This window comes from Haliotis cracherodii, unplaced genomic scaffold, assembly GCF_022045235.1.
Source record: "Haliotis cracherodii isolate W230 unplaced genomic scaffold, xgHalCrac1.p SCAF_25, whole genome shotgun sequence".
NCBI classification, from domain to species: Eukaryota; Metazoa; Mollusca; class Gastropoda; order Lepetellida; family Haliotidae; genus Haliotis; species Haliotis cracherodii.
Window position 1 is genome coordinate 7,087,658 of NW_027266281.1, and position 14,086 is coordinate 7,101,743.

The window sequence follows — 14,086 nt, forward strand, 5'->3', positions numbered from 1 at the left end:
CGATCGTTGCAAAACATTTCAGACTTTCATTTCAGACGTCGAATCGATAAATATATTTGACACTGTTCTCAGCTCAAAAGTTGAAAACTGAACAAAAGAAGATTCTGCAATGTCTAACAGATGGCCGAGATTGTATGACATAGGCTTTACATAGTCTCTTGTGTTTAAAACGTTTAACCGATTGTAGATGGATGGGGAAGGCAATGTCTAGCATTCAGAATCAGTCCTACATAACTGTCGTTCGGACTGCCCCAGAAAACAGCATGACAAGAGGATGAATTTAACTTTCCAATAGTCAACTTTCTTTTTATTTCCAGCATTATCCCAGCAGCTCCAGCGTTTGGTGGTGTTAGAACCTTTGAGATTAAATCGAGCATGGTATCATACTTTTTTATAGTGATTCATACACAATGTTCAACATAAAATCGGAATCGTCAACTCTGCTTGTAACAGAGATTTTGTATAATTGGTGCATAACTATTTTTCTGATTTTCCAAGACAACTGTTGGACAAAATTTTGTACCTGAAATGTTAGTTGCCTTTGTGTATATTTGTCTTTCAGGTAATTGATTAGACCTTTTTTCTGAAATATTACCTCTTAACGTCTATTAATATTTGTAATGAAAGTGTGAAACGCACAAAATGTGACAGATGATGTTCAGACAGACTGAAAGCTGACACAAAAGAAAAGGCGGAAAAGTTTAATATATTTTTATCTTTTCTGTGTTGTGGGAACGATACATTTTCGCCCAGGGTTAATTTTAATTGTTCATCTTCATTTTAAGTATTGTGTTGGTATTCATTTGGCGCTGGGGGTGTGAAGGAGCACAGGTCCATAAGGATGTTCATGCACCCATGAATAACCTCATCAGGACCTTTCTGTACACGGCATTTGGTTTGATTGGTAATGTTCTTTAAACATGCTATTGTCAATAAGCAACACACCGTATCAATATTAAGCGGCAGCTGTATCTTAATCTCGACCAAATGATCAGAAAAAGGGCAGTAAAGCAACTCACGTGCACAGTCTCTGGTAATAATCCTACTACAAATTTATAAAACTACCTATTTACATCTCTATTTTTTAATCAATTTTATTTCTTTGATAAAGAACAATAATATAATTATAATATTACCAATATTATTAAAAATAACCTTTATGTATTGGAGACCCATCGTGTAATAGTGAAAATATTGAAACATTTTACAATTCCTTTGGGTTATCGATCAGCAGCCATTTTTCTAAAAAATCGGTATTTATTCATATATTTGTTTGTTTGTTTGTTTGTTGCTCAACGCCGCAATCAGCTACATGACGGCGGTCTGTAACATAATCTAGTCTGGACCAGACAATCCACAGATTGACATCATAAGCATCGATCCACATAATTGGGATTGATGACATGTATCAAACCAAGTCAGCGACCCTGACCACCCGATCCCGTTAGTCGCCTTTTACTACAGGCATTGTCACCTTTAATGACAAGTATGGGCTGCTTAAGACCTATTCTACCCTGGAATCTTCACGTGTCGTATTCATATGCACGTTTTATTGTGTGAAAAGGCTTAATATATTCTAAAAGGGTTCAGTAGCAAAAAGGAAACCTTTTTTTAACCACACAGTATGAAGCATTCTTCAATGTGTATTATATATTCATGTACTACATGCACAGTAACTCTACTCGTCTTGTCAACGTCCATCATCACAACATTGACTACCAATTATTACAAATAATTTGTGATGTAGATTAATATACTGTTAACAAGACAATATGACGGACGTCTCTCCGCAAACAGGTTACAACACAAATAAAGAATGAACTCCATCTGTTTAACAACAAATACATGAATTCAAACTGATATCACACTAAAAGTACACTTAATTATAATTCCTCGCAAAATGTACACCAAATTCATACAATTAAATTGGACCTAAAACAGTTTTTTGTCAAAATAATATATCCAATAAAATTGACACACAAATACTTCTTTCACATTGACATCATCACAAATCAGGCAATTTCATGCTCGGGATATTTTTTTTTATTTTTCATTTTTCAAGACGAAGATATCTTCGTTTCTATCCTCTTTTCGTTTCCAAATAATGTAACCTCAAATGAGGCTGCGAGGCCCCTTTTGGTACACAAGATTTCAGGGGTCTATTAAGAGGGTGTTCAGTCCTCAGCGATGTGGTACCCAAGGACTCATATACAATCGTATTTGTTATGCAGATGCAATATTTATATAAAATTGTAATGGTGTACACCAAAGTTTCCTTTATATATGTATTCTTTTTCCATATGTTTTCAGTAATTGACTTGAAATCGAAACCCTTTTCACAATGCTTTTGTGATTTGTGTTGAGTAGTATTCTGGTTTCAGGGTGGAGTAAATGAAAGATGAGATGGTATAAGGTATTCAGGGAAAGAGGGGGTTGGTATCCTAAAAAATGTAGCAAACTTCATCCTGCATGTTTTGTGAATATAATAAGAGAGAACTTTACTTGCAGAATCAGAGAAGGTTTTCAAGTACGCCAGACCATGAACTGAATATGTGAATTTATGTACACCAAAATTGTGCCAAATACATAATCTCAGCATGTAATCTGATTAAAAGTGCATGGTCCTTTGTAATTGTTGTCGAGGGTAGTCTGTCATGGATTATATGTAACAATGCATTATATTTGTATTTACGTAACCAAGTTTGTTTAGTTTGTGTGGATTCAACGAACACAAAACGACTGGTCCAGTTGGTTTTCAATTCCCTTCTCGCTACATCGACCTTTTCGCTTGGCAATTACAAGACCTCGCATTTGGTACTTTTGTTTGATGAACTAGTACACCCCCACGACCACACAATATCTAAGTTTGCGTCTTCAATATGCCGAGAATAACAGAAAATCACTTTATTGTGATGTAGATTAATATACTGTTAACAAGACAATATGGCGGACGTCTCTCCGCAAAGACGTTACAACCTGAATTCGTGATGATTGTGGGATCAGGGCAGTTCTGTGTTGCTTTTAAGATAACAAAGAAATCACCAGGGACTTTTTTATGTAAATATGTACATTGTAAGAGTCATTAACATGTCCTTAACTTCTCTTTTTCTAAGATCTCCTTTAATATAAGTCGTGAAATTTTATATCAGCAAATATTTACTCCAAAGTTTACTAAGTACCATATCACCTCCAACATACTTTTTATTCACTTCAAAAGACGTAGCAAACATAATCTCCTAACATGAGAGGGCTTGTATAATGCCGCGCTCAGCCTTTTCAAAGGGGCCACTTAAGGGATCGTGTTGTCAGGTTTGAAGACTTGGTTCATCATATCTCAATTTTGTGAATCGATGCTCACGTTTTCAAACACTGGATTGACCTCCGCCATTGACAACTAACAAGTGTTTTGCTTTAATTGATCGGATGGTCACAATGGATAACTTGGTTGACAGCGGGGTGTTTCGACACAGGGACGTAGAACATTGTTTGATATGCTGATCAATAATTGATTGGATGATCAATACCGGTACAAGAAACGCTTCTAAAGTTTCACTTCAACCCCCATCGATGGCACATCTTAATAATTATATACTACCAATTTATAAAATAGCTTGGTTTCCCAAATGTATCATACATTTCTATTTCTTTTAAAATAATGTGTTCTCTGTTGCATACAGCGTTCACGCAAAGCTATGAGTCCTATTAGAGAAAGTGATTGAGTTGATCCGCCGCTTTTATAAATATTCAAGCAATAGAATCGAACCTGGGTCTTCAGTACGAACACTCTGATTACTAGGCTACCCTACTGCCCGAGCAAGTACTTTATTTTGTTCAGCTCTCTTTGGTCATTATTAATTTAAAATATAAAAAGTCAGAATAGGTCTTCAGCAACCAAAACTTCCAGTTAAAGGCAGCTATGCTTGTCGTAAGAGGTGACTGACGGGATCGGTTGGTCAGGCTCGCTGACTTGGTTGATGCGTGTAATCGTATCCCAATTGCGTAGATCGATGCTCATGATGTGAATCACTGGATTGTCTCGTCCAGATCCTATTATGTACAAATCGCAATAGCTTGAATATTGGTGAGTGCGACATTAAACAACAAAATCAAATATATAAGTACATTCATGAGTAGTTTTGACTGAAACTCCATCAACTGTGACCCAGTGGACTTAAAGCACATGAAATTTATTTTTTAGTAGTGCAGGGATGTGCTAAATATCACATTTTCATCGATTTTGGAGCCTTGGTAAGTCATCACCATATCAATGTAAAAGAAAACGTCTTCGGTGTTATTTCTGAACTATTCAAAGGGGCATCATCTACTGTGCCCGATGTGTCAGGATCCCATGATTGTGGGAAAAACATTATGCACTGTATCACTGTACATAAAAGCAGTTCCATAGAGTTGCGATCGATTTGCACACTTGTTCTCTCAAACGCTCAATCGTAGCCTCTGATTGAACTTCCAAGGCAGTCTGAGTTATATTGATCTTTAAACGATGAAGCATGTAGCTTCGCCGACTGCATTCCGACCTCAATCAATTCTTAGTTACTTCCTTTCGAGGTTGAGATCAAAGATTTTCAAATCTGGTCTGGTATTTTTCCACTCATTTCAAAGAAATGACGCAGTTACATTCATTCCTGTTTCTCACATGGGCGTTGCTTCACTTGAAAGCAAAGACAGTCAGATAACAAAGAAAACCCACTGAGGAAGTTTACATGGCTTTACTTCACTGGGGACGGGTAGATGGATGGATATGTATCTGTTTAAAAATGTCTGTGTCAGCAACTGTAGTAGAGGGATCCAACTTTACAGGTGAAGAATGAGATTCAACATTCATTACTGACACCTTTCCCTTACTTATTTCTTTTCTCACAAAAGAGGAAAATGCAATTTTGTCTTTTTACCGTAGTCCTAGTCCTGATAGGGGGAGGATTAGGCAGTTGTGGCACTTGCTTCAACGCAACTTCTGTTGTGGAGGTAGATGCGCATATGAAACATTACGTGTTTAGGAAAGTAAGGTCACAGTCTCTCTATTCCTGTGCATCGGAATGTCTGATGTCTTCAGTCTGCTTGTCCTTCAACTTTGAGACCAAGACCCGCATCTGTGAACTCAACAGCAACAAAAGTGATCTTGTGACCGTCACACCGCGGCCAGGATTTCTTTACAGTGACATCAACCACTGGCCTGAGGTAGTTATATTATCAATCACTTATTAATCCTATTTTTCGTTGTGAGGTCAAAATGTCAAAACCATGTCATGTAACTTTCTTTACATTCTTTACACATTGGTATACCTTTTTATATTTACTTTATGTTAAGAAGAAACTGTGATATTTATGTTTATTTGTTTGTTGTATAAACATACTGGAATATGTTTATATTTGCGAAAAATGGCCGTTGTCATCGGTCTATAATAACTGAAAGGTCAACCGTACACCTTGTGGTCTGGACACATTAAACCATCTCTCTCTCTCTCTCTCTCTCTCTCTCTCTCTCTCTCTCTCTCTCTCTCTCTCTCTCTCTCTCTCTCTCTCTCTCTCTCTCTCTCTCTCTCTCTCTCTCTCTCTCTCTCTCTCTCTCTCTATGATGTATATGTCGCAGGGGAAGCGTTCAGGTAGCAGAAGTTTTGTTAGTCCCCTGTGTCCAGAGTGTGTGGCCTAACTTTTCTTATCTATAGCCCGATTATTTTAATGTATTTTTGTCTAATCATTTATGGGGGCACGGGTGGCCCAGTCTTCTAAGGCGCCGTGATTCGCAGTGCAGAGTTGCGTCCCCTGGACATGCCAGAAACCTATGGTTGTGGGTTCGAATCCGGGTTCATCCCGATTATGTTTCTAGGTTTATCGGCACCATACCCGTGCTCGTGGGTTTCACCGAAGTGGTAAACGTCTAAGACCTGAATCACTTCAGGCTTTCCTCCCACATTTAGCTGACACGCCGTGATATAACTGGAATAATGTTAAAAGCGGTGTTAAACCCAACTCACTCACTCACTCTAATCATTTATTATTTCAATTGTCCTCAGAATAGTTTTGTTTATAATCTATGATAATACAGTTCTACTGTCATCGACGACGGGGAATCTATGCAGTCTTAGTATAATTTTTATTAATGTAAAACTTTCTCTGGTCGTGTGATGATCTGGGGTAGAATGGGTCTTCAGCAACCCATGCTTACCGTAAAAGGCAACTATGCTTGTCTTAAGAGGCGAGTAACGGGATGGGGTGGTCAGGCTCGCTGACTTGTATGAGCCAATGTTATCTATCCCAATTGCGAGGATCAATTACTGGATTGTCTGGTCCACGAAAATCGTGGCTGAAATATTGTCGATATGATGTTAAATTTTAATTCACTTTCTCTCTCTGAACATCTCGTGCCAAGGTGATTGGGCTTAGTGACATATGGGTCAGTTTTAAGTGTTAAATGTGTGTAAACAGCACCAATGAGAAAAAACACGCTTACCTGGTGTCATCACTGATTTTTAGTGATCCTTTCACATAACTGCCATTGCCTTTTATGCCTGATGGGATCTATTTCGGCAGATAATCGAGAGTGATTATTCTCTGACATTGACATTAGCGTTTCGAATTCATACAAGATGCCCGCTTACAGTCCCACAGCTGTCTTCTATAACGAAAAGACTTTCCAGAGTCTCTTCAGGATTTGGCCATATATGGGACGTTTACTTGATAAAAGCAAATTACTCCCGAACAGCATCAGCTTTGAGAAACTCGTTTTGAAACATTTTAGATTAGCTGATTCCGCTGTGTTAAATATCTATCTGAATCATGTGCATTGGAAGCACACTGAACACCATATGAATGTATTGTTTTTAAATAGTCACTCGCTGGCGCCTGTTCGAAAACACCTTGTCCGACGTCCAGGTGCCAATTAGATCGACTAGGACGTGCATCATGTGAGACAGGTAAATCTTTTACTGGTAATAGGTAATTCTATTTTACGTTATCTTTTATTGAAATCATATGGCTTGGACTGACATGATATGCCATATGAGAAAGTGTTTGTCACGAATGACTTTTTCCAGAACAAAGCGTCTGCCCGGGGATCGGTGTTTCCACCCCGACTATGTCACATCAAAATATATCAAAACCTGGTATTTGTTGTTTCCCTGCCTGGCGCCGGGCATTAAGGGAATAAAACAAGGACTAGTCAGAGTGGGACACACATATTAAACTGCGCGATGGCATTTCAGTCGGCCAACAAAGAATAAGTTATTTGTCATGACTAGTAACTGCAGCCACACCCACACATGAACGAACACACACAGACACACAATTAGTGCAAGTATAATCGTGTGATGTATATTGATCGTGTTGATAGCGACCTGACCTAACCCAAGAACAATAACTGAGAAAAGAAATAAGGTTTCAACGTCCGAGCATGATTTCTTAACTGTCAGTGACCTCTGAAATGTATTAGTAGTTGGGCGGCCCCATTAATCTGTTGCAATCGGCGGCGTTCAACTCTAAAATCCCAATAATGACAGATTGGTTAAACATACATGTACTCACTTTAAGCTTAAAATAAACCAATATGTTGTATGATTGCATTTTAATGTACAGAGTTTCAGGGTTGTGGCGCACCACCTTCGGTTGCCAATGCTGAGATTCATTATGACGGTGTGTATGAAGGAGCAGTTGCAGAATACACTTGCAAGGACAACTTCATAATGTGCACGGATAGAAACAGCAAAGTCTGTCAGTTGACAGGACATTGGAACGGTTCTGTCGGCCCGTGCGCACAGTACAGTTGGGACAACCCGGTAAGATGGTTATGTGGTACAGTATGAACGTTGAGTATGACAGTATCATCAATAATTGTGACAAGATGGATAGGTGAGATGGACTCAATAATATGGATTAATAAAACCGAAGTAAGACTGCAATGACACGGAGTGTACGTGGCATTACACAAATAGATCGGCGATGTCAGAACTAGTAGAACTGGTCTTTGGAACTTGATCCGGTTGGTCTGCCCTTGTGTAAAATATAACGATTTTTTATGACTGTGTGACTGAGTGAACAAACAGTATGTGGAAATACATGTGTAATGGGAATTCGATTCGATATCAATCGGACAAAATCATGTGTCAGAGACAACAAAGGCAGTCGTACAATAAAATGCATATGAAACTGAAAACATTTGCATTGTCAATACAAATGTTTGCCACTGTGTTCCATTAGCGGCATATAAGAACATCACATCACACGGATGCCGCTGAGACAGAGACATGTTATTCTACAATTGATAACGTCCATGCTAGATTTTTTGGGTATGGAAATAAATTTATGATGCAATAGGAAATCAAGAATGTTTTCCAAACATCCCGAAAGACGTTACAAAATTAAAAGCGAAATCAAATATAAAAAAACGTTACCTTCATTTGAGGTGTTTATGCCAGTAGGTATACTCCTGCTAAAGTAACTGAGTGAGTTCAAATTTAACGTCGCATCGGCATTATTTCAGCCATATAGCGACCAGACCAAGTAAATAAATTTACAATTTACTTGTTAAAGCATATATTCTAATTAAAAACAAGTTGTGAAACATATTTGAGCATAACAATATCATGTATAAAGTTCTAAAACACGGGCTATAGGCCACCAGTAACCAAAGCTGGGCCACCTCGATGGGGATCGTGGGGACTTACAGTACACCTGCTGCCTGCATGATACCCCAGGGGGATTTAAGTCATCGCTTTAGCTAATGGTGGTTGGACAATAATTTTACGATACTTTAACCCCCTGGACAGAGCCTTCCATAATGTCAATTGATAATAGCATTACACCAAAGTTAGAAACAAGCATTTATGTATTCACACGCATATTTAAAAATTGTTATAGAGACCAATTTCTTTCAAATAGATGATAATAAGATGTCCGTTGACACGGTCCTGCTAAAATATGTATGTAAATGTTTGCAAAGGATTCAGAAATTATGCTTGTGAAACATTTTAATACCATTTTCTTCATTTACATAGGTGATGAACTTCCTCATGGTCGTGCCTTGTGGGAATGCAACGAATTTCAAAGTGGCAATGAACATCATCCCAACCGTTATACGGTAAAAAATATATATTCCCATTCATAATTATGAAGAACAAAAGAATAAGCGTGACTACTCAGAGTGTGTATTTGGCTCCGTGGCAATTCCAGGTTAGCGTTGTTCCTCAGTAACATATCTTGCGACGCAACGGTTCGAGTGGTCCCCTGACTAGCTCCCTGACGGTGTGATGGTGTGAGTCGTTACTCATAAAATCAAACACTGGATGGTCTGTAATAATTACTCTTAATGTAAAAATATTTTTACATTTAAGTGTTGCAGGTTAACCCTAGATACAACTCTCAATGTAAAAATACTCTTAATGTAAAAATATTTTACATTTAACTATTGCAGGTTAACCCTGGTAACAACTCTGAATGTTACAAAATACTCTTAATGTAAAAGGGACAGACTGCGGAGTTTAATAGCAAATACTTATGCTCACTTGTTTATTTCTGTGTTGTTATTTAACGCTACAGTCAGATATCGTCAAGCTTTATGATGTAACATAGGTCACTTGAATAGCACCCAGCTTACGGATTCTCTGCTAACAGAAGGACACGCATCTGCTGCACTTCAGGCCTAGGTGTGACACAATCTGGCATCTATGTTAGAAGATACGGACTCTCAAGACCGTACATGTGGCGAGTCATTAAAGCCACACTTTACATATTGTGTTTGTACTTATGAGAGTTTCGATATCACATGGGAATCAAGACAGACAAGAGATGACTCATTTTGGGCAATGTCATAACTTCAAAAGCATTTATCAGTGACATTGCTATTAGATAATCTTTGAAATACATGTATTTCTTTCTAAAATCATTGTAAAATGGACAAACACGAAACGAATTTCATTTTCTCTCACCAGATTACATGATGAACAAATGCTTTTCAAGTTGTTAATCGGCGATGTTCTTACTTCATTTACAAATAGGTCAAGTAAATCAAGTATATATCTTATTAAATGTTTTCTTAAATTATCATTCGTGAGTACTGAAAAATATATTTCTGGCTGAAGCAAAGTTTTGAATTTTTGCGATATTCATAACGTGGACTTTCCTCCAAAGTGTAATGCCATTCTAGGTAGAACCTATTTATAGACCGATTTCGATGTTATTTTGGGCCCTGGGCTCTTTTGGGGTGGCTCCCCTGTCTGGGTTGTTTGGGGTGCTAGGTTCTTGGGACTTGTTTTTGATAACCACTTAGCTTTCCTTCCACATGTTAGGTGCCTTTGCGCTGAATGCCTGGAGGCGCTGGATTTATTGAAAGTCGTTTCTAATTCGAGGTGGGGAGAGGATTGGGCGGCCCTCTTACACCTGCACAGGTCGCTGATCCGTACAAAGCTTGATTGCGGCTCCGTCGTCTGTGATGGAAGGCCTTTTTCTTGGGAGGCGCCGTCTAGGATTGTCTTTGCAATGCATCACTAAATTGTATTCTAGTCTGTCGAATCCGGCTTTTGAGTGCGTGTTCAGTCCTCTCTGTGAGGATCATTGCAGTGGGAAGTCAACACTCACTCAGCCACTCGGAATCAGAAACTTTTTTCATTTCTTCCTTGGCAAATGGTAAGCCAGGGGTAGACCTTCTATTAACAAAACTAAAGAAATCAGATCGTAACCAACTCATTTACCAACAAGAATACAATCATTTAAGAAACACTAAAGACACTTACAAATCTATATTTACATATGGATCGAAGGCTGGTTGCGCAGGTGCTACTGTCACTGTCAATGGATCCAGAGCAATATCTGCACGATTACCAGATGAAACTTCCATATTCACAGCAGAAGGAAACGCCATTTTAACAGCACTAACATATATCAATAACCAATCAAAAAATAAACAATTCATTATATTTTCAGATTTTATTTCGTGCCTTCAGGCGATTAAAATATGTCATCCGAACATCCACGTTTAATCCAGATTCTTGAATTAATAAATGATCTTACTACTGGCCAATATAACCTCGTCTTTTGTTGGTTACCAAGCCATGTTGGTATCATTGGTAACCCATCATTGGCAAAAACAGCCCTCAACAAATCTGTGACAGCACTTCTTATACCATACACTGATTACAAACCCGTACTTAGATCTTACATCCGTATTCCTTATGCAAAAGAAGTGGGACACCCAAGTAAGTATCAATAAATTACATCAAATTAAACCAAATATCGGTAAAACTACTTTGATTGTCAGTCCAGATTTGAAGAGGTCATAATACGACGATATCGTATTGGATATGGCAGCAATATACGCATGAATATGTATTAAAAGGTGAAGAACCTTCCTTTTTGTATCCCTTGTGATGAAAATTACTTGCTTGAATGTATTGATTATTCAATTACAGGGAATAAATATTTTAGTGTCAAAATAGTGAAGGCAATGTAAATTCCCGTTTAATCATTAACCGTTTTAACGATATTGAACTGATTCACAGATTTTGATTGAAAAAGTTATGTATTTCATAAATCGGTAGTGTATGATTATTAACTGAGATTGTTTGTTGCGGTGCCCTCTACGGCGGTTAAAGTACCGTAAATTTATTGTCCCATTGAGAGGGTATGTAAGACCACCTCATTCACAGAATATCTTTTTCTACCCCATTTTTACTGCAGAATATTCATTCACTTTTTAGCTCTGGATAAACTTGCATCAATTGCCAGAAACTAACGGATAGGTGTAAATCCCGCTGGGGAACCATGCAGGTAGCAGAGCTATCATAAGTCCCCTTGGTCCCTAGTATGGTGACCCTACCTTTGTTGCTTGCGACCTATAGCCCCATTCTTATATCGTCGCATTGCCCATTAATCGTTTTTTTAGTCAAAGTTAAAGTCATTAAGTCAAAATGTGATATATTGCAAGTTATTATACTGTTAAATATGGGGTAAATTATTCAGGTCACGCTATTGCTGAAATATTGCCGACGTGACTTAAAATTAAATTCACTCACTCACTCACACACTATACAGTCATATAAAACCAAAACCATGAGAAGATAAAATACTTGTTATATGCAATGCCAAAGTATTCTTTTGCAAGTTATATAAATATTTAATCATGTTGTAAGCTAATTTATGGAGACGTCGTTCATGCATATGAAGACGTCTAGACTAGTATTTCAAACGTCTAATATTGGGCCACTAGCATTTGTTATCGTATCTCATCATCCGTCCATCTTTTAACAGGGCAGTTGTTCACAGTTGTCACTGATGGGATACACAGATTGAATTGTTAGAAAGTCTGTAAATGTTCACAATTTGATTGGCTATAATAATAGATAAGTCTTTCTTCCAATCTCTTCAGGAACTGAATCACTTTGTTCCAAAAACATATACTTTTGTTCATGGAAAGCAAATTTTGAATGAGGATTCCAGATTGAAAGAGACACTGTAGGACCACTATCGTGTTTTCCAAAATTCGTATCTGTTTTTAATACGATCTGGAAATATATTTCAATATTTACACCAACAATTTGTTCCCGTTTTTTTTAGAATATACATGGATGTTAACGGAGGAGGAAATCTTCTGTATCATATCGCCTTCCGACTGGATGAAAACACTCTTGTATTGAACTCACGCTTTTCCGGAGTGTGGGGAACAGGGACTGTTCTATCGCCGGTCCCATTGGCAGTGGGAACGGAGGCTCTGGTGGAGATAAGACTGGATCAAGGCATGTACATGGTATGTTGTTGTTTCTTCGCACATCCTCTACTTGAGCTTTGTCGAAATAACAAATTGGTAGTAATTACTACGTCTGGGTGGGCATCTGTCTGATCAACATTTAAATAAGACAAAATATGTTTCTAAAGCAGTGAAGGCAATAAACCAGTTGTGTTTTCTTTGAGGTCGTATGCCATAGGACCGTAGGTGTAGGACACAAGAATGTGTATTTAAGTCATGTCAGGGCATGTCACCCTCACTGTGCCCAGGCACAAACGTTTACCTCTTTGAAGAAACCAACCAGCAGGCATATAGTGTTAAAAGCAATAAAAATCAGTCAGGGCATTTTTTTATTCCCCCGTCATTTGATGCAACAACGATTCTAAATGTTATATTTGTGATTTTTCTGCCTAATTTCAGAATGCAAAATAAAAAAAATAGTATTTTACTTTAAAAAAATTCATATGAATTTTAATGTATATTTCATTTGGGGGAATCAAATATTCCTCATAAATTTATTTTTTTTGTCTTTGTCCTCAATCAGAAGAATATGAATTTTCATTGTAAAATCAAGATGCAACTTTTTTCATTCTGTTATCTTACATCCCCCATTACAACTATGATGAATATCCTTGAACCATTTCGCCATGTTAGCCTTGTTTCGTACTTGTCGTCACCGTATCCACCATATCCACCATAGCGTCTCCAATAGAAGCTGTGGTTCCAATAGAACACAATGGAAACGTAATACACTGGATAATCTAAGACGTTCCATTTGATTCGTTGCAGCTAGCTGTAGATGGATCAAGCATAAACAACTTCACAGACAGATACCCGAATGAGATCCGAGAAGACGTCCGTATCAGTGGTGACGCCAACGTCACCTCGGCGTACATCACCATATGATGTGATGACTCTCAGTAACAAATCCTGCAAGATGAAAACAACTCACAGCAGAGCTAAAAACTGTTTCTGGACATACAAAGCTATGGGAAAATTGTATCATTGTGCACAGTCAGCGGAGTATAAGACATTGTTTTTTCACGGATGTATAACGTCATAATACAATGGGTGACATATGTTTCAATTGCAATTAAACATGGTGGTCTCTCGGCTTGAGTTGTTCTCTTCATTGGTAAGTGGCGTTTTCAAAGACGTATTGGTGGAATATGGCCAGAATATTGCATAAATGTCGTAAGAGGCGACTTACGGGATTGGTTGGTCAGGCTCGCTGACTTGGTTGATGCATGTTATCGTAGTCCAATCGCGTGGATCGATGCTCATGATGTCAATCACTGGATTGTCTTGTCCAGTCTCGATCATTTACAGATCATATAGCTGTAATAGTCCTGAGTG

General features: G+C 38.0%; 1 protein-coding gene across 1 annotated transcript; it reads left to right on the forward strand.

Moving 5' to 3' along the window:
• The first annotated feature begins 4,875 nt into the window (after positions 1 to 4,875).
• On the forward strand, positions 4,876 to 13,784 carry LOC139472865 (uncharacterized). The gene is made up of 6 exons (XM_071255332.1): positions 4,876 to 5,196; positions 6,848 to 6,932; positions 7,591 to 7,790; positions 9,009 to 9,091; positions 12,562 to 12,751; positions 13,520 to 13,784. The coding sequence occupies exons 1-6, from the start codon at positions 4,891 to 4,893 to the stop codon at positions 13,634 to 13,636; spliced, it is 981 nt and encodes a 326-aa protein (XP_071111433.1). The 5' UTR covers positions 4,876 to 4,890; the 3' UTR covers positions 13,637 to 13,784.
• The last annotated feature ends 302 nt before the right edge of the window (positions 13,785 to 14,086 follow it).

Excerpts from the sequence above, each read along its gene's own strand:
- LOC139472865 (XM_071255332.1), top strand. The coding sequence starts at position 4,891 with ATGCAATTTTGTCTTTTTACCGTAGTCCTAGTCCTGATAGGGGGAGGA. Across the intron at positions 7,791-9,008 it reads AGTACAGTTGGGACAACCCG|GTGATGAACTTCCTCATGGT; the intron begins GTAAGATGGTTA and ends TCATTTACATAG. Across the intron at positions 12,752-13,519 it reads TGGATCAAGGCATGTACATG|CTAGCTGTAGATGGATCAAG; the intron begins GTATGTTGTTGT and ends GATTCGTTGCAG.